Source organism: Thamnophis elegans, chromosome 15, assembly GCF_009769535.1.
Source record: "Thamnophis elegans isolate rThaEle1 chromosome 15, rThaEle1.pri, whole genome shotgun sequence".
In the NCBI taxonomy this organism is placed as follows: Eukaryota; Metazoa; Chordata; class Lepidosauria; order Squamata; family Colubridae; genus Thamnophis; species Thamnophis elegans.
This window is the reverse complement of record NC_045555.1, coordinates 4543596-4564329: the sequence shown is the minus strand read 5'-3', so window position 1 is coordinate 4564329 and position 20734 is coordinate 4543596. Positions and strand designations below refer to the sequence as shown.

The window sequence follows — 20734 nt, the reverse complement described above, 5'->3', positions numbered from 1 at the left end:
GCCATTCCACTCTCATTCCACTCTTGGCTTGATGAACTCGATGGAGCAAACAATCCCCAGAGTTTCCATGTCAAGGAAACTTAATAATTCCGGGGGCGTGCTTCAAATGTTTGAGGCTTTTTAGTGTGGCAAAAAATTTTTGTGGAAAGTACAGCGTCCTCTGAATTTGGTGGATTGCTTCCAGACGTTTCATGACCCAACTAGGTAACATCATCAATGCTACAAGAGAGCAAAGTTTGGAGGAGGAGGAGGAGGATTGTGGCAGTGGTGGGTTCTGGATACCGGTGCAGCATGTACACTGCGCATGGGGCCGGGTATCCTAAATGGGCACGGGCAATGCGCACGCCACCGCTCTGCAGCACCCAGCTTCTCGGCGGAGGTCGCGCAGGCACCGCACGCTGTGCATGCGTGAGCAATGGGACGGTCGTGTTATAAACAGCCATGGAAAGCAGGAAGGCGGGTGGACCAAACGAGCCACCGTACCGGTACGGTGGCCACTGCTCCTGGCTACTACTGGTATGCCCATACCGGGCCGTACCTCCCAAAATCTACCACTGGACTGTGGGGTCCTTGGTCTCCCTGAGCTCAGTTGTTTTCTTGCAGACATTTCATTACCCAGCATTGGCTCCTGGAGGATTCAGGAGCCCCCAAACAGACCCGTATTGTCAGGGTTGCAAATTGCATCCAAAAATAAACCAGAGTCCGAGGCAAAAGATTCCTCAATTGATTAAGAGAGCCATGTTGGCGCACCTGGGAAAACCCGAATCTGAAGGCTTCCCGTTTTCCCACTCAGTTGAAAGTTCAAGATCCTGGCCTCAACACCCACAAGTCCATCCCATGGTCCAATCTCCCACTGCCGCGCTGGCAGCTTCCACCCATCCAGTTCCGGTCAGGTGCAGAGGTACTGAGACAAAGGACAAAGACCTTGGCTTTCTAGAAAGAATGTTGTTATGGCTACATATCACCCAACTCCGTGTGATCTCTCCTCCCATTTTCCCACCATAGAAAATGCGTAGTAGAATAATAGAAAGTGTGGCATGCTAAAGATCCAAAAGAAAAGATGGCTGCAGGCCTAACACGCATTTGGTCTATAAGACGCACCGAAATTTTCACCCATTTTTAGGAGAGTGGAGTGCGGCTTGTACTCCAAAAAATACGGTGTATTCCTTGCAGACAGCTGGTCATTTGCATCCTTTTAGAGGGTCGTTGAGGCCACTTGAAGGTTTGTCTGTGTCCCCAGGGTCACCTAAGTGGTGTAAATTGTGCTTGTAGTCATGTCAGGGTTCCAAAAAACACCCCCAATGAAATAAAACTCCAGGGCTTGTGTTTCGTCAAAGTTCCAATTTATTAGAGGCGTCTCGTTGGCACATCTGGGGAAACCCGAATCTGAAAGCTTCCCGGTTTTCCCCACCCAGTTGAAAGTTCAAGATCCTGCCCAACCCCCCCTCCCCCCAAGTCCATCACATGGTCCAATCTTTCAATGTCACGGACAGATTCCACCTATCCAGTTCCGGTCAGGTACAGAGACAAAGATGACCTTGACTTTCTAAGAAGAATGTTGTTATGGCTACATATCACCCAACCCCGTATAACTCCCCCATCACATTTTCCCACACAATAGAAAGTAGACAGCAGAAAGTTTGGCAGGCCAAAAGAAGTCCAAAAGAAAAGATGGCTTGCAGGCAATGACAATTTTGCCATTTTTTTCCCCTCGGGAAATCTATTGGTCCTGCCACACCCTTCCAAGGGTCTTCATCCCAAATTGCATAGCTAAATGTTTGTAGAGATTCTCAGTCCTCCAGGTCATGGTTATCCCAAAGACCGTGGTGAAATTCATTTTTTTTTACTACCTGTGGGCATGGCTTAGTGAGTGTGGCATGGCTTGGTGGGCATGGCAGTGGAATATTGAAAAATCCCCATTCCCTCCCCCCCTCCAGGGGAAGGATATTACAAAATCCCCATTCCCTCCACATTCCAGGGAAGGATACTGCAAAGTCTCCATTCCCTCCCCATTCCAGGGGAAGGATACTGCAAAATCTCAATTTCCACCCCACTCCAGGGGAAGGATATTGCAAAATCTCCATTCCCTCCCCACTGCAGCAGAAGAACATTGCAAAATCTCAATTTCCACCCCACTCCAGGGGAAGGATATTGCAAAATCCCCATTCTCTCCCCACTCCAGGGGAAGGATACTGCAAAATCTCAATTTCCACCCCACTCCAGCACAAGGACATTGGAAAATCTCCATTCCCTCCCTACTCCAGGGAGAAGGATATTGCAAAATCCCCATTCCCTCCCCACTCCAGGGGAAGGATACTGCAAAATCTCAATTTCCACCCCACTCCAGTGGAAGGACATTGCAAAATCCCCATTCCCTCCCCACTCCAGGGGAAGGATACTGCAAAATCCCCATTCCCTCCCCACTCCAGGGGAAGGATATTGCAAAATCTCCATTCCCTCCCCACTCCAGGGGAAGGATACTGCAAAATCCCCATTCCCTCCCCACTCCAGGGGAAGGATACTGCAAAATCTCCATTCCCTCCCCACTCCAGGGGAAGGTTACTGCAAAATCCCCATTTCCTCCTGATCAACTAGCACTCAGGAGACAGAGAATAGACGGGGCGGGGCCAGCCAGAGGTGGTATTTGCTGGTTCTCCGAACGACTCAAAATTTCCGCTACCGGTTGTCCAGAACCTGTCAGAACCTGCTGGATTTCACCCCTGCCCAAAGGATTGACTCTTCTTCCCCTCTTCTCCAGGTTCGAAAGACCCCTGTACGGAGGTGGTTTGCAGCTTCGGCAGCACCTGCGTACGGTCCACGGATGGGCAGTCGGCCAAATGCATCTGCATGTCCTTTTGTAGCGGCCTGCCCGAAAACACCGTGTGCGGCAGCGACGGCAAGGACTACCGCAGCGAGTGCCACCTGAACCGACACGCTTGCGACAAGCAGGAGAACATCTTCAAGAAGTTTGACGGGCCCTGTGGTAAGAATCCCGTCTGCCGCGGGCGGGTCTCTGATTTTGGTGGACGTTTCATCACCTCTCTGGGTAACTTTGCCAGTGTGTGGGGGAGTGGTAAGCCCATTCAAAGCACAATGAAGAAGCTGTTAGGACTTTGTCCTCACATTTCAAGTGGCTCTTCTAACCTTCCCAAAAACTCATCTCGATAAAACCCCTTTTATTTACGTTAAAGGGAATTCCTCTCCAGCAAAGTCCCGGCTGACAATCTTTCATGAGATTTCACAACTACAAACCTTTTCAGGCTTGGAGAGCTGCCAAGCCGATGTCTTCTAAACGCCAAGCTGTAACAGCAATTGCTTGGCAAGAAGTCAGGGACGGATCTTCACCCGAATGAATTGAACTAATGGCCTCCTGCAAACTCCCCTCCCCTTTGGCTCCTCTTTTATCCCCTCTGGGAGGGGCCATTCACCATCCACCTGTGCCTTTACTCCCAAGTTGGTCCTTGTTTCTTAGCTGTTCCCTTTTCCTGGCAGCTCTGCGCATGCGCACACTGGGAACAGGCTCCAGCCATTCTTCTGCCCCATTGATCTCCGACTCCGAAGCAGCTGATAACTGTCAGACGGCCCTGGCCCCCTCTCTGCCTCTGACACAGAGCCCTCGTCAGAGCCTTCCCCAGACTCCAGGACTGGCCCATCTTCCTCCCCAACCTCCTCACTGTCTGAGTCTGCCGCCAGCTCCACCGGCCACTGGCAGGCAAAAATAAATCAGCACAAATACTACAAAAATGTAACAAAGGCAACAGTAAAATATTGGGCTTTCTGTCTGGATGGTCTCTTGTGACGAGCCAAAGGACAGAGAATGGAAGCAGTAAAATTCCTCCCATATTTCAGCATACCGGGGGTTGTAACTCTAAACATTTATTTATTTATTTATTTATTTATTTATTTATTTATTTATTTATTTATCTATCTATCAGCACAAATACAACACACACACACACACACAAATATATATATACACACACACACACACACACACACAAACACACATACATACATACACACACACACACACACATATTTTGGGGCTTTATTTGTTTGTTTCCCTCCCTTCCTTTCCTTCCTTCCTTCCTTCCTTCCTTCCTTCCTTCTTTCCTATTCATGAATATATATATATTGTAGGAATTTCCTTTCTTCCCTCCCACTTTTTGTCCTTCCTCCCTCCCTCCCTCCCCCCTTCCTCTTTCTTTCTTTCTTTCTTTCTTTCTTTCTTTCTTTCTTTCTTTCTTTCTTTCTTTCTTCTGCAAAAGCCCACAGGAATCTGAGCACACGCCTCTGATCTCTCTCTGCATGTTGTCTTCAGGGGTTAAGGTGTGATTTGTTTCCTGTTCCCCCCCCCCCCCAAAACAGAGACACACGCACACACATGGTTCTTCGGTCTCCATGGCGACATGTTAATCTATTGTCCCTCTTGGGCTGATTCCGAGATCTAGGTGTTCCGCGTGGTGCTGCATTTTTGGGTGGGGGGAGAAGGACCAAACATACATTTTTGCATTTCAGTTATTAAGGGAGCCTCAAGTCTTCCGCTTCTCTTGGTATTATCAGCCGGGGAGGTGTTGAAAACGCCCCTGCGGAGAAGCTGAGAAGGGGATTAGCCAGTTCCTGTATCCAGATGATCTGCAGGCTGGCGTTTTTTCGCTTTCTGATAACTCTATCCAAGCATTGAAACGAAGATGATCTGATTAAGCCGAGATCCGAGAGGTCAAATTCTGGCTGGGCTCTTTTTAATCCCAGCTGTTCACACTCATTTGCTCGCAAGGAACTCCGCATCAATCCATACAGGTGGCCCCCGATTTACGGCCACAGCAGAGCTCAAAACTTCCGTTGCTAAGTGAGGCATTTCTGACCCCGCCCTGTTTTGCAACCATCCTTGCCACAGTTGTTCAGCGAATGGCTAAGCATTTCTGAACTGCCCCGTTTTACGACCGTCCTTCCCGCGGTTTTCACCTAATTAAAAGTAAATGTTTGTCACTTTCTCAAAACAATCAGTCACATGGTCCGATCATGGCGCTATCTGGTTGCCTGGTGACATCGCTCCTCCTTCCTCTGACCAGGTGTGAAAATGACCTTGGTTCCCGAGAGAAAGCATTTTGTTTTGGCTACCAAATCCCAGCTATCTCAAATCCCCTTCTCTATCCCTCAGCTCCGGCATGGCAATGCTGAAGCTTCCAAAATGGCTTTGGTCAGGTCAGATTCAGGGTTGACAGTCGTTCTTCTTCCCCCCAACCCACCCCACTCTGCAGACCCTTGCAAAAACACCCACAACGACATGAATAGAGTTTGCCGGGTCAGCCCTCGTTCGCGACGAGCCGAATTGCTGCCCAGGCCTGAAAGCTGTCCCCTGAAAAAGGAGCCAGTGTGTGGGGATGACGGGGTCACATACGGGAACGAGTGCGTCTTACATAGGACGGGCGCCATCCGGGGCATCGAGATCCAGAAGTTGCGTTCAGGACAGTGCCAAGTTCAAGGTAAGTTTTTGTTTCATTATTTTGATCTCTCCTTTTTCATTTTTATAAACGACTCAACGGGGTGGAGATAACTAACATTCCTTACTTCTCCTATTTTCCCTACAATAATCACCCTGTGAGGTGGGAACTGAAAGAGAAGAACTGGCCCAAAGTCACCTAACTGGCTTTTATCCCTAAGATAGGACTCGAACGCTCCGTCTCCTGGTGATTGACCCAAAATCACAAAGCCAGGTTCTATGCCTAAGTTGGAACTAGAATTCATCATCTCCAAGCAATTGGGACAAAGTCACTGACCCAGCTTTCATGTCTAAGGTGGGACTAGAACTCACAGTCTCCTGGTGATTGGCTCAAAGTCACCCAGCCAGGTTTCATGCCTAAAGTGGGACTAGAACTCACCATCTCCAAGCAATTGGGACAAAGTCACTGACCCAGCTTTCATGTCTAAGGTGGGACTAGAATTCCGTCTCCTGGTGATTGGCTCAAAGTCACCCAGCCAAGTTTCATGCCTAAAGTGGAACTAGAACTTACCTTCTCCTGGTGATTGATCCAAAATCACCCAGCCAACTTTCATGCTAAAGTGGGACTAGAACTCACTGTCTCCTGGTGATTGGCTCAAAGTCACCCAGCCAAGTTTCATGCCTAAGATAGAACTAGAACTCACCATCTCTTGGTGATTGACCCAAAGTCACCCAGCCAAGTTTCATTCCTAAGGTGGAACTAAAACTCATTGTCTCCTAGTGATTGACCCAAAGTCACCCAGCCAACTTTCATACTAAAGTGGGACTAGAACTCACTGTCTCCTGGTGATTGACCCAAAGTCACCCAGCCAAGTTTCCTGCCTAGGGTGGGAATAGAACTGATTGTTTCCTAGTAATTGACCCAAAGTTACCCAGCCAGGTTTCATGCCTAAGGTGGAACTAGAACTCACCATCTCCCAGTGATTGACCCAAAGTCACCCAGCCCACTTTCATGCTAAAGTGGGACTAGAACTCACCATTTCCCAGTGATTGACCCAAAGTCACCCAGCCAAGTTTCATGCCTAGGGTGGGACCGGAACTCATTGTCTCCTAGTGATTGACCCAAAGTTACCCAGCTGGCTTTCATACCTAACACAGAACTAGAAATCCCTGTCTGCTGGCTTTTAGCCTAGTTCTCTTTCCCTCTCCCCCTCCATACACCCCTCCTGCCTTTTTGGGACCACTGAGACGGACGCTCCCTTCTCCCCTTGCCGTCTCCAGACAGATGCCGGGACGAGTGCCGTTTCAACGCCGTGTGCCTGATCCGCCGGGGCCTCGCCCGCTGCTCCTGCGAACGAGTCATCTGCGACGGCGCCTACCAGCCCCTCTGCGGCAGGGATAGCCGGACCTACTACAACGACTGCGAGCGCCAGAAGGCGGAGTGCCAGCAGAAAGCCGCCATTCCAGTCAAGCACCGCGGACCTTGTGGTAAGTGAGGCCGGACGGGGACCCAAAACGCACCCATTTCTCTGTCTCCATCCAGTGGGCGCAGCCGACAGAGGTAAGTCTGAATCCCCGCCCCCCCCTCGGGATGAAACGCAACCTGTCCTGCTCCCTTCCTTCCTCTCGGTACTTCGTTCCCTGCTCTCCTCCCGTGGCTTCTGTCTCTGTTCGTCATCCTTTTGTCCTCGCGGGGGATTTCGGAGAAGAGTGTTCAGTCCTGTCCATCCTCCATCTTTTCATCTCTCCATCTCTCTCTCTCTCTCGTTCCTGTCTTACCTGCTTGCTGACTCCTTCCTCCTGCCAACGGCTTGGGCATCCCACGCTAACCTCTTGCACCATCGAGGGCGGGCTCCTTTTAACACATACCTTTCCATTCTCCAAATCTTTCTTAGTTTGCAGGGTCTGAATCTTGGCGGTGCCTTTTCTCCCTGGGCTTCAATCTGTGGAGGTCAGAAGTGGAGGCACGCAAGGCAAGGTCATGCTTTCCCTAACAAGCTCAGAACAGGCAGCTCATTGGGCCAAACACGGGAAGGGAACAAAGAGGATATCCAGCTGGTTCAATTTGTCCTGTTTATTTTATGTCCCCTTTCCCGTTAACTTTTGCCCATTTACAAATCCGTGACCAATACGAACATCTATATATATATAAAAATGTGTGTGTGTTTGCGTGTGTGTGTTCCAGCCTAACTCTGGAACGCCTCGCGCAATTTCAACCAAACTTGGTACACAGATGACTTACTCTCTGGAAACAAATACTGTGGGGGCAAGACAGTCCTAACACCCCTCGGGGCCTATGTTCTGTTAAGATACAGCCTGTTGTGCCTTAAAAATGGCTTCTACTGTACTGTCGTAAAACGGCTTCTACTGTGCAGCATTAGTGGAATTGCCATGGTAACGACTTCACAGTACTCCACAAGGGGGCTCACTCTGGTAAGGGGGAAAATCCCAACATTAGAAATTACATTTGTTCTGGACGTTTTCCCCCTATAAATAAATACCCACAACGACATGAATAAATAAATTGCAAATCGTTAGCCCGTTCATCACATCTCTTTTTCCCGCATGGAATTTTTAACTGCAGACTCCCGGGACCAAGGAATCTGGATTTTCTTTATACAAGGAGTCCTCGACTTATTTAATGACCGTTCAAAGTAGCAGTAGCCATAGCAGTTAGACTTATATACCGCTTCATAGGGCTTTCAGCCCTCTCTAAGCGGTTTACAGAGTCAGCATATTGCCCCCAACAACAATCCGGGTCCTCATTTTACCCACCTCGGAAGGATGGAAGGCTGAGTCAACCCTGAGCCGGTGAGATTTGAACCGCTGAACTGCAGAACTGCAGTCAGCTGAAGTAGCCTGCAGTGCTGCATTTAACCACTGCGCCACCTCGGCTTACGATGGCATCGGGAAAAAGTGACTTACAGCTGTTTTTCACACTTGGGAACGTTGTAGCATTCTTCCATGGTCACAGGATTAAAATTCGGACGTGTGGCCGCTGACTCATATTTATGACGGTCCCGGGGGTGTGTGTCATGTGATGATCCCCTTTTGTGACCCTCTGACCAGCAAGGTCAGAGGGGGAATCCAGATTCACTTAAGTTAGTGTGACTAATTTAAGAGCCAAGGTGGCGCAGTGGTTAGAGTGCAGTACTTCAGGCTTCTTCTGCTGACTGCAATTTGGCCGAATCTCACCAGACTCAAGGTTGACTCAACCTTCCATCCTTTCCAGGTCGGTAAAATGAGGACTCAGATTGTTAGGAGCCGTAAAACTGACTCTGTAAAGCCGCTTAAAGAGGGCTGTAAAAGCACGGCGAAGCAGTATATAAGTCTAAGGCAGGGGTCGGCAAACTTAAACACTCAAAGAGCCACTTGGACCCGTTTCCCACAGAAAAGAAAACACCGGGAGCCACAAAGGTCCTAACCGGAAGCCCCCTTTTCAATTCTGGAGCTGCTGACCGGAAGTTCAGTTCCCCCACCATAGAGTCTCCTCCTAGCACGGCATACTTTTTCCTCTACCTGTCCTAACCGAAAGCTCTATCAATTCTGGAGCCAAGTGGAAGTCCGGTTCCCTCACCATAGAGTCTCCTCCTAGCACGGCGTACTTTTTCCTCTACCTGTCCTAACCGGAAGCCCTATCAATTGGTGGAGACAACTGGAAAACCCTCCCCTTGCCATAGAGTCTTCTCCTGGTGCACTATGCTTCTCCCTCCCCACCCACCACTGGAAGCTCCTCTCAAAATTGTGGCGCCAACCGGTGAGGGAGCCACAGCAGAGGGAGGAAAGAGCCACATGCGGCTCCAGAGCCGCAGTTTGCTGACCCCTGATCTAAGGGCTATTGCTGTTAAGAACCGCAAAATGTTTCGCTTAGCAACAGAGATGTTGGGCTCCATTGTTGCTGTGTAAGTTGAGGACTATCTACAGGAACGTGTGTCTGAAGGAAATTCCATGCTGGAAAAAATCAATTGCCAAAGATGCTTTCGTTTAATAGGGACTCGATTCGCAACCATGTCAAAAGGAGAGTTAGCAACTTCATTTCTACAACATGCAGATTTGATTACTTGTTAACCCTGGTGAGGCCTGCCTGCTGGGGATTTAAGTCCGTGGTGTTGTGTGTGTGTGTGTGTGTGTGTGTGTGTGTGTGTGTGTGATGCGAACCCACAAAACGAGTTAAATCAGTAACTGAATTAAAATCCAGTAGCTAAACCATAGTAATACGTTTTTCCACCTCCTCTGAACATTCACAGGGGAGAAGATATGATATTATCTCTCTGAGGAGCATCCAGGAAAAAAAGAGAAAGAAAGATAAAAACTCTTGTTTTTCTGGCTGACTTAAAAAAAAAAAAAGTCGGGTGCGAAAGGAAGAAGAAAATTAATCTTGCCTGTCTGGCGTGCAGAAGCAAAGCGGATTACACATCACACTGCAAACACACTCACACTGAAAACAGTCAAACATTTGCATCGAGGCAAATAATTCTCCAGTAATTTTTCCACCACGATACATCTTTTAATCTTCCAAATCGCCCTGAGATTCTTCGATGGGAGACACGAAACAATTGCAGGTTTGATTTCACGAACGGTCTCCTCGCCAGAGTATTTATTACAGAAGGGCTGCTTCTATTCTCGCTTCGGCAGTTTCCAAATGCTAGTTTTGGGGAGGGTGGGTTTAAAACCCTGGTTTTAAACCTGCCCCTTCAGGGTTTAGGACCATGATGGGGAAGCTATGGCATGCGGGCCAGAGGTGGCACACCGAGCCCTCTCTCTCGGCACACGTGCCGTTGCCAGTTGCTCTTCTGCTTTCTGGTGCACGTCAGCCAGCTGATCTTAGTGGGCACTGGGGCATTAGAAAATGGCCTGAAAACAGCCAAAAAATGGGCTGAAAACACCCCGAAAAACTGTCCATTTTCTGGTATGTTTTCTGGCTGTTTGTCGTTCATTTTCAGGCTGTTTTTCAGGCCAAAAACAGCCTGAAAATGACCCGAAAACCACCCCCAAAACGGCCAAAAAACAGGTATGTGCACGCCAGCCAGCTGATCTTTGAGTTTGGGCTCTCAGTGTCAAAAAGGTTTGCCATCATTAGTCTAGGACCTTTGATCTCATACCCTTGGCCGCGCCTCTTCTCCACCAGGTGATTCTCGTTTGACTTTTCTCCTCGGATGACACCCCCCCCACCCATTCGCGCTCGGCAATGGGCCACAGCCCCTCCGTCCCACGTCTTTCATCTCTGCCCATTCGCTGACGGAAGGTTCGTCCTGGGTTTTTCGCCAGCTGGGACAGTTAGCCGCCAACCCATTGCCTAGCTGCCAATGCTGGCAGCCGTAAGCCACGGTGCGGCCAATCGCAGCGTTGATGCGTGGGGTTTAGGAGAAGGAGTGGGAGAGTGGGTGGAAACTCTCCTGTACCTGATCGTGCCTCTCTGATAAAGAACAGGAAGGGAAGAGCGGAGGGGAGGGACAGTAAGGGGCTTGGGTGGGTGTGGCTTGGTGGTGGTGGGGGTCGTGGAACAGGGTGGGCGTGGACAACATTTTTAAATTTTTAAAGCATTTTTACTACCGTATTTTTCAGAGTATAAGACGCACTGGAGTATAAGACGCATCAAGGTTTTGAAGAGGCAAATTTTTAAGAAAGTAGATAGGTAGATAGAGGGATAGATAGGAAGAGAAAGAGAGAGAAATACAGTAGGTAGGTAGGGGGAGAGAGAGAGAGTAGTTAGGTAGGTAGATAAAGGGATAGAGAGAGAAAGATGATAGATAGATAGATAGATAGATAGATAGATAGATAGATAGATGATAGATAGATAGATAGATAGATAGATAGATAGATAGATAGATAGATAGTAGGTAGGTAGGTAGAGGGCTAGAGAGAGAGAGAGATAGAAAGAGAGAGAGAGAGAAATACAGTAGATAGGTAGGTGTTTCTGCTGGCACAGGACTTGATCAATGTAATTCTCATCAATCAGTTAAAGAGCTTTCCAAAAGCAAAAAAAAAAAAAAAGCACTCTGCAAACCTCCCCAAAACAACCTGTTATTCGTGACAATGGGCCCGTTTCCCCCCCCCCCAAAAAGGCATGAATAGCCTTGGGGGGGGGACTTGCAGAATGATCTGGGGGGGGCGAGCAAAAAACAGCCCATTTTTCACAAAAACGGGCCCGTTTTTTTGTCAAAAAAAATGCATGCATAGCCTTATGGAGGCTTATAGAGTGCTGCTGGGGGCTGGGGGGCAAAAACGGCCCAATATTTTGCTCATTTCTGCCCTCCCAGCCCCCAGGAGCTCTCTGAAAGCCTCCCTAAGGCTATGCACCGCCATTTTGGTGAAGGGGCAGAGCTTCGGGAGGCAGAAAAAGTGCTGTATTCAGTGTATAAGACGCACCCAGATTTTCAGCCTCTTTTTCGAGGAAAAAAGTTGCGTCTTATACTCTGAAAAATATGGTACCTTTTCGAGAGAACCGGCAGGAAAAAAAATGCTTTAAAAAGCGGGGGGGGTGAAGCTTCCGACGATTGTGCGGCTCACAATTGATCTGCACGATCATCAGAAGTTCCCCCCCTTTTTAAAGCATTTTTTTCCTGCCTATTTGTTCGAACTGGTAGGGGAAAAATGCTTTAAAAAGTGGGGGAAAATAGCTTCTGATGATTGCGCAGCTCACAGCTTATCCGCGCAATCGTCGGAAGTTTCGTCTTTTTACTACCGCTTCGCGGAACCAATGACAATTGTCCCTAACTGGTAGCATTTAACCCCTGGCCATCTTTATCCAAAGGGATTGATCGCACCGCGGCTTATGGCTGCCGGCATTGGCAGCTAAGCGATTGGTTGGCAGCTAACTGCCCCAGGCGGCGAAAATAGCAATAGCAATAGCAGTTAGACTTATATACCGCTTCATAGGGCTTTCAGCCCTCTCTAAGCGGTCAGTATATCGCCCCCACAGTCTGGGTCCTCATTTCACCCACCTTGGAAGGATGGAAGGCTGAGTCAACCTTGAGCCGGTGAGAAAAACCCAGAACGAATTCTCCTTCGGCGAATGGGCAGCGGCGAAGCACATGGGATGGAGCGGCTGTGGCCCATTGCCAGGGGCGAATGGGTGGGGGCATGTCATCCGAGGAGAAAGATCAGAGGAGAAGCGCCCGAGAAAGAACGCTGGCGGAGAAGGAGGCGCCAGACAAAACATCTACATGGAATTGACAGACAAAATATCTGCATGGAATTGACAGACAAAATATCTGCATGGAATTGACAGATGTTCAAACGAAGCTGCCAAGGAAAGCTGGACGCCTTTTTTGAAAAGAAAATGCCAATTCTCTGCCAGGGGAAATTAAATTGGGGTGTGCCTGGAAACTTGGGGGAAGCAGTCCATCGCTGTGTCTGTCTCTCTCTCTCTCTCTCTCCGTTCCCTCCCCTCCTCCTTTCTTTCTCTCCTTCCTCCTCTCTCCTTCCTCTTTCTCTCTTTCTTTCTGTTGTCTTGTGTCTTCTAGTGTTTCCTGTTCGGAGAAAGGAAGTGCGCCTGCCCAGTTCTCCAGATCAATCCACCCGGAGAATTCTCCTGCGAGGTTCGCTTCTCCCCTCAGCCTTCGCTTCCTCTTGGCATCGCTTGTTTCCCTGCGTTTTGCAGAGGGAGGGGATGGGGGGGGAGGAAATCCCGTTTTCCCCTCTTGCTTTCAAAGCCTTTTGCAAGCTTTTCCCTTGCCCGTCGATGTGTTCTGACCCAGGCTTAACAGAACCACGAGGCAGACCCCTTGCCCAAAAAAACCCCCACCCTTTTTATTTGGTTAATGCGAATTCCTGGCGTTCCCATCCAAAAAAAGTCCCTTGCAATTAGCCTTTCAGGGTTAAATTGTAAAAACAGACCTTATCAGTCCTTGGATACTTGTCAGGTCAAAAGCTTCTAGTCCCAAATGAATACCTGGCAAGAAATCTGTATGAGGCCCGAACTCAGATAAGTGAATCTTCACAATAATAAGCGAACTCATGGTCTCCTGCAAACTCCATTTCCCCTTTTGAGGGAGGATTTACGGTCACAGACCTTATCTGGCTTGGAGAGCTGCCAGGCCGATATATGCAGAACTTGACATGGAGCCTTGGGGAGTAAGGAACCAATGAAGTGAACTAATGGTCTCCTGCAAGCTCCACTCCCTTTTTGCTCCTTTTATTCCCTCTGGGAGGGGCCATTCACCGTCCACCTGTGGCCTTACTCCCAAGTCGATCCCTGTTCTTTAGCTCTTCCCTTCGTTTGGCCACTCTGCGCATGCGCACACTGGGAACGGGCTCCAGCTGTTCTTCTGCCTGCTGATCTCCGACTCCGAAGGCAGCTGATAACTGGCATACGGCTCTGGCCCCCTCTCTGCCTCCGACACAGAGCCCTCGTCAGAGCCTTCCCCAGACTCCAGGACTGGCCCAGGTTCCTCCCCAACCTCCTCACTGTCTGACTCTGCAGCCATCTCCGCTGGCAGCTGGCGGGCCGCAACACGATGCCCAGATGGCATGAGAGCTGGTGGTCGGGATTTTCTTCTCCTTTGTAGGGGTCACAAAGGCTGAAGCCTTCTCCTGAACACCCACGATGCATTCCTACAGCATTTTGAGCTTGGGGGCTGAATTATCTCATCTTCTGGGCTCGGGTGGCATCACACTTGAGAAATGGGATGATATAAGACAGAGGAGGGGAAATTGTCCCAAGGTTAAGCCTAATCTAAGGAGGTTGGGGACACATACCATTGCCTCTTTTCACTGGTCTGGTGAAGCCTGTTGCATGAATACAGGTAGTTCTTGAATTACGACCGCCATCGAGCCCAAAATTTATGTTGCTGAGTGAAGAAATGTTGGTTAAGTTGAGTTTGCCCCATTTGAGTTTCCCCTCCCTCGCCACGCCGGTTAAGTGAATCCTTGCATTTGTTATGTTGCTAAGTGAATCTGGATTCCCCGTTGACTTTGCTTGTCGGAAGGTCGCAAAAGCGGATCGCGCCACCCAGGGATACTGCGACCGTCACAAGTGTGAGCCTGTTGCCAAGCCTCTGTGAGCCGCCCTGAGTCCCCCCAGGGAAAAGGGCGGCATACAAATAAAGTATAAATGAAAAAAAATGAAAATAATTTTGGATCATGCGATCACGTCGCAGTGGTCATAAGTGTCACAGACGGTCCTTAAGTCAATTTTTTTTCGGCGGCGTTATAACTTACAACGAACTGTTGTAAGTCGAGGATTGCCTGCACCGTTCATTTCGATCCCTGGTTTCTTGTCCTGCCTACAGATGCTTTGGTGAATAAGAAGAGGGGGCTAATCGATTCTCCAAAGCACCAGCAGGCAAGACAAAAAAACAATGGATGGAAACTAATCAAGGAGAGAAGCAACCTGAAATTAAGGAGAAATTTCCTAACAGGGAGGACAATTGACCAGTGGAATAGCTTGCCTCCAGCACAGGAGGTTTTTAAGAAGAGAATGGACTGCCCCTCAGGGTTCCAAATAGCATCCAAAAGTAAATCAGAATCCAAGGCAAAGTATTGCTCAAAGTTCCAATTGATTAAGAGAGACCTGTTGGCACATTTGGGAAAACTCAAATCTGAAAGCTTCCCTGTTTTTTTCCACCTAGTTGAAAGTTCAAGATCTTTTCCCCCACACCCACAAGTCCATCACATAGTCCAATCTTCCAATGCCATGCTGACAGTTCCACCCATCCAGTTCCGGTCAGGTGCAGAGACAAAGGATGACCTTGGCTTTCTAGGAAGAATTTTTTGTCATGGCTACATAGCCATCTCACTCCTTACAATCCCCCCCCCTCGCATTTCCTCACGATAGAACATGCCTAGTAGAATAATAGAAAGTGTGGCAGGCCAAAGATTGAAAAGAAAAGAAAAACGGCTGCAGGCCTGACGCCGCCATCTGTCGGAAATGGTATAGGGCTTCCTTGCTCGAGCAAGGGGGGGTTGGATTGGATGACCTCCGAGGCCCCTTCCAACTCTATTCTGATGGTTTGATTGAACAGCTCGCCTCGAGAAGTTGCGAGTGCTCCGTCACTGGAGGCTTTTAAGAAGAGACTGGATGGCCATCTGTCAGGAACGGCATCGGGTCTCCTGCTTGAACGGGTGGGCTGGACTAGAAGACCTCCGAGGTCCCTTCCAACTCTGTTCTGATCGATTGATTAAAAAAAAGTAAAATTAATGAAGAAACCCACTTTTGAGCCACAGGATTGGTGACTGGCTGAAGTGAGGAGACGGGAGAATGCTTAGCCATGCAAGGTGTTTGGCTACTTAGAGACTAGATATCTCATTTTTCTTTTTTTTCCTCGAGGTGTTTAAGAGCAGCTGGCCGGCTGCGATTAAATCCCAGAGAAAACCTTCTAGTTAAGAAAAGGAGATGTGCTTGCTATCTCTCTGACAGGCTGGCTTTCTACCTGCAGGGAGCTGGCTTCCCTGCCATGAAAACCCAGTGAGTTTTGAGATGCCCTCGTCCTGTCCCGTTGTTGTCCCGAGGCGCTGGAATCTTCTTTTAAGATTGCTTTCGTTTGCACATCCTGGCGGGGCCTCGCATGAAACGACGGACTTTGGGAGAATGATGGCTGCTTCCCCCTGCTCCTCCTGTCTCTCTGTGTTCTCCCCCACCTTCCTCTTCCTCTCCTGCTTCCCTCTCTCCCTCCCTCTGTGAAATGCTCCCTCCTGGCCTGCTTTCTGCGTCCTTCCTTTGAGCCCCTTGGCATTGCGTTGCACCGAGATCCGCAGGCCAAATAATTGCAGACTTTCACTCCCCTGCCTCAGTTTCCCCCTGTTCTCATCCCCAGGTGCTTTTGTTCTTCCCACCTCTTTCCGCCACCGCCGGCAGGCCTCAATACTTGCCTTGAGATGTGTCTCCCCCCGTTTGGGTAATAGAGCGGTCCGCAAAAATGCCTCGATTCCTGGTCATTTCACCTAAATTGTCGGCGAGAGATGGAGGTGGAGGACTCTTTCCAGCTTGAATAGGGTGTCCCCCGCCTTTCTCTAACCACTCTACCTGCTTTTCCGATGCAGATCTTGGCAAGCCGAGTCCCTGTTTGAGCGTCGAGTGCCAGTTCGGGGCCACCTGCGTGGTGAAGAACCAGGAGGCGGTTTGCGAGTGCCAGCAAGTGTGCCACAGCATCTACGATCCGGTCTGCGGCAGCGACAACCTCACCTACAGCAACCCTTGCGAGTTGGATGCCATGGCGTGCGCCCTCCGGAAGGAGATCCGCGTGAAACACAAGGGCCCCTGTGGTGAGTGTGGTTAGATCCCCTGTTGCCTGAAATAGAAATGGAAAATAGAACCTTATCTGGCTTGGAGAGCTGCCAGGACGATCTCTGCAAAACTTGGCAAGGAGTCTCGGAGAGTCCCGAATCAATTAAGCGAACAAATGGTCTCCTGCATACTCCACTCCCCTGTCGCTCCTCTTTTATTCTCTCTGGGAGGGGCCATTCATCGTCCAATACTGGCCTTACTCCCATGTCGACCCCTGTTCTTTAGCTGTTCCCTTCGTCTGGCAACTCTGTACATGTGCACACTGGGAACAGGCTCCAGTTGTTCTTCTGCCTCACTGATGTTTGACTCCGAAGGCAGCTGATAACTGGCAGATGCCTCTGGCCCCCCTCTCTGTCTCCGAGACAGAGCCCTCATCAGAGCCTTCCCCAGACTCCAGGACTGGCCCATTTTCCTCCCCAACCTCCTCACTGTCCGAATCTGCTGACAGTTCCTCTGGCGGGCCACAACACATCCCAAACTGTTTTGAGGACCGCTGCAGTCTAAAAAAGCAGCTGGGATACGGTTAAGCCAAATTAACAACCCATTGGGTCAGGCCTCTGGTGCTGCCAGGGGGAGCTTAATAGCAATAGCAGTTAGACTTATATACCGCTTCATAGGGCTTTCAGCCCTCTCTAAGCGGTTTACAGAGTCGGCATATCGCCCCCAACAACAATCCAGGTCCTCATTTTACCCACCTCGGAAGGATGGAAGGCTGAGTCAACCCTGAGCCGGTGAGATTTGAACAGCCGAACTGCAGAACTGCAGTCAGCTGAAGTAGCCTGCAGTGCTGTATTTAACCACTGCGCCACCTTGGCTCGAGTAACCTCTGGACCCCAAAGCCCCAGTTTCAAATCCCCTCTCACCACCTCTCCTAGCCTAGCTCCAGGCCTTCTCTGGCAGCCGCGTAAAACCTCCGCTTGAAAAAAATTATTACGAGAGATTAAACCGAGCGCCGGCAATCGAGGTCGCTCGGTCCCACCGGCTGAATTACAACCTCGAGATGGATGCGTAAGCAATTAGCTCGGGAAGTTGAGCGCCAAAAAAAAGTCCCCTGCTATCTAAGGAGCTTACAGTCTTGAATTCAATTTATTTGGGGGCCACGGGACAGCCAGCGAGGTTATGGGGCAAGCCGAGACCCCAGAGATAAGGACGAGATAAGGTTCATTTCGGTTTCTTGTTCCCCTGCCTGCTCAGAGGAGGACGTGGGGGCTTCCCCGGAGAAGGTGGGTTAATTTGGCATGCGGCAATCCTCCTCCCCTGTCTTTGTGCCGAGCCTGTCTTGAGGACTAGAAACCCGCTGCTTCCTTCAGGGCGCTGGGGCTGATTTCTCCCTTGGCTGTCCTTCGCATGTCTCCCTGTTGAAAGGAGGAGGAGTGGAGGGTTCGAGGCTTGCCCGGGGTGGGGGTGGGGAATTACGGCTCCACCAGAACGCAGCCGCTCTCCACAACTTGTCAAGTCAGACGATTTGGTGCGTCGGAATTTGGGGATTTCTTTTGGGGTTTTTTAAAAAAATAAAATAAAATGCGAACGCATCCCATACCGCCCGCCGGAGGGGAAGTTAGCCGCGCTTGCTTTTAGCAGGTGGCCGAAGGGGTTTTAAAAACTCCTGCCTAACGCTCGGCTGTGCTTTCAAATGGCTGGGATTTGTTTTTAGTGGTTTCTTTTGAATACTCTGATCAGTTTATGGCACTTCATAGTCCTGTTGTTGTTGTGAATTGCCTCGGGAGCCGGAATGGACAGCTTGAACGGGAGAGGAATTCTTTGCTCTCTCCCGTCCTGTAGATAGTAATTTTTAAACTCTAACTCTGGCCTTCCTCCCTCCTTCCCTCCTTCTCTTCCTTCCCTTCATCTTCCTTCCTTCCTTTTCTTTATCTTCCTTCCTTGCTTTCTTTTCTTTATCTTACTTCCTTTTCTTTATCTTACTTCTTTTTCTTTATCTTCCTTGCTCCCTCCCTCTTTCCTTCTTTTCCTTCATCTTCCTTCCTTCCTTTCCTTCATCTTCCTTCTTCCTTTCCTTCCTTCTTTTCCTTCATCTTCCTCCCTACCTCCTTTCTTCCTTTCCTTCATCTTCCTTCCTGCCTCCCTCCTCCCTACCTCCCTCCTTTCTCCCTCCCTCCTTCCTTCCATCCTTTTCTTCATCTTCCTTCCTCCCTCCTCCCTTCCTTCATCTTCCTTCCTTCCCTCCTTCCTTTCTCCCCCCTCTCTCCTTCCTGCCTTCCCTTCATCTTTCTTCTTTCTTTCTTTCTTTTTCTCTGCCTTCCTCTCTCTTTTCTTTCTCTCCTTTCTCCCTCCTTCCTTTCTCTCTTCCTCCTTCCTTCCATCCTTTTCTTCATCTTCCTTCCCCCCTCCCTCCCTCCTCCCTCCCTTCCCTTCATCTTCCTTCCTTCCCTCCTTCCTTTCTCCCCCCTCTCCCCTTCCTGCCTTCCCTTCATCTTTCTTTTTTCTTTCTTTCATTCTTTCTTTTTCTCTCCCTTTCTCGTCCTTTTCTTTCTCTCCTTTCCCCCTCCCTCCTTCCTTTCTCTCTTCCTCCCTCCTTCCTTCCTTCACTCCTTCCTCCCTCCTTCCTTCTCTTCATCTTCCTTCTTTTGTTCTTTTTTTCCCTCTTTTCCTCCCCCTTCTTTCTTTCTTTCTCTCCTTTCTTCTTTCTCTCTCCTTCCTTCCTTCTCTACCTCTTTCTTTCGCTTTCTTTCTTTTTTCCTCCCTTCCTTCTCTACCTGTCTCTTTCTTTCTTTTTCTTTTTTTCCCTCTCTCCTTCCTCCCTTGCTTCCTTCCTTCCTTTCCAACCCATCTTAAAAAGCGAACCATCCTAAAGGCTCCATTCTTGAAACACTCGAGAATCAAAGCTTCGTTCTCGCTCATTTCTGTCCTTGCCACTGAAAGCTGGGGCGGGGGGAGGGGAAATAATGGCTGGAAATTTGGGGAACTCCCTCGCTTCAGCAAGCCGCACTGGCTGCCCCCCCCCCTGCTCCCTGGTGTGCGAAAATTAAACATATCTCTCCAATTGACGGTGGATTTGAACCCTTCGGCTGCCAGAAATGTCTGAAATAGCTTCGTTTTTTGGCTTCATCCCCCTTTCTGTTTTATCTCCTGGGGGCAAGAGAGCGGCCCAGAGAACCAAGCCGGTGTGCCATGCACCAAGGCAGCTCGATTTGGGCCGATTTGGGGTGGGGGGGTGGGAGTCAAAGATCGAGCCAGCCTCCTGGCGGGGGCGGTGGAGTGAGGGTGAATCCTCCTTTCCCAGCGAGGCTTCCTTCTCCAAGCATGAAGACACGGAAGCAGCCCGTGGCAGAGCAAACACACGATGCGTTGCCCCCGGGATGGCGCAACGCAAGCAGCTGGCAACCCCTTGCCGACGTTAGGCAGTAATTAAATTGGCTGGCATTGGGAAACAGGCACGGGGAAAGTGCCAGGCAGGTCATGCACTCTCGCACAAACCCTCCTACAGGGGAAGGTGCCAGGGTGTGTGTGTGTGTGTCTGAACTAAACTCGGCATCACAGACGCCCTGAAAATAGGACTGATTTTTGGAAGTTCAGAAAGCCGGTATTCTAGGTGTGGCCTTACTAAAGCTTTATAGAGTGGGATTAGTACCTCCCTTGATCTCGATTGTATCCCTCTGTTGATGCAACTTGGGATTGCGCTGGCTTTTTTGGCTGCCGCTGCACACTCCTAGCTCATGTTTAGCTGGCTGTCCACTAAGACTCCAAGATCCGTCTCCCAGTCACTGCTATTAAGCCTGGTTTCACCCAGTTTATATGTGTCCTTTTCTTTCTCTTCACTACATTAGCCGTGCCCAGTTCCTGCAACTATTCATTGTATGTTTTAGCCTCCAGTCCCATAATCATCCTGGTTGCTCTTCTCTGCACTCTTTCTAGAGTCTCCACATCTTTTTTGTCAGGGTTCCGGCAGCGTGACTAGTCTTATGTGATACACCCAGGAGCAATAACACAGCACACAGAGCCTAAAGAGAATTAACATTGGTTTATTTGCAACTATATACAGGCAAAAACACGCAGAAGATAAAATCCCTTACCATTCACTACAGACACAAGGAGAGAACTGTATA

The 20734-nt window shown here is 49.5% G+C and overlaps 1 protein-coding gene across 1 annotated transcript in view; it reads left to right on the top strand.

The window, feature by feature from the left end:
* The first annotated feature begins 323 nt into the window (after nt 1-323).
* The window catches only part of AGRN (agrin), a 99279-nt gene continuing 78868 nt past the window's right edge, over nt 324-20734 (top strand). The window contains exons 1-5 of the mRNA XM_032232197.1: nt 324-408; nt 2759-2983; nt 5262-5486; nt 6725-6931; nt 16427-16648. Of these exons, the coding sequence (XP_032088088.1) occupies nt 324-408; nt 2759-2983; nt 5262-5486; nt 6725-6931; nt 16427-16648 (964 nt within the window). The remainder of the gene's footprint in view (nt 409-2758; nt 2984-5261; nt 5487-6724; nt 6932-16426; nt 16649-20734) is intronic.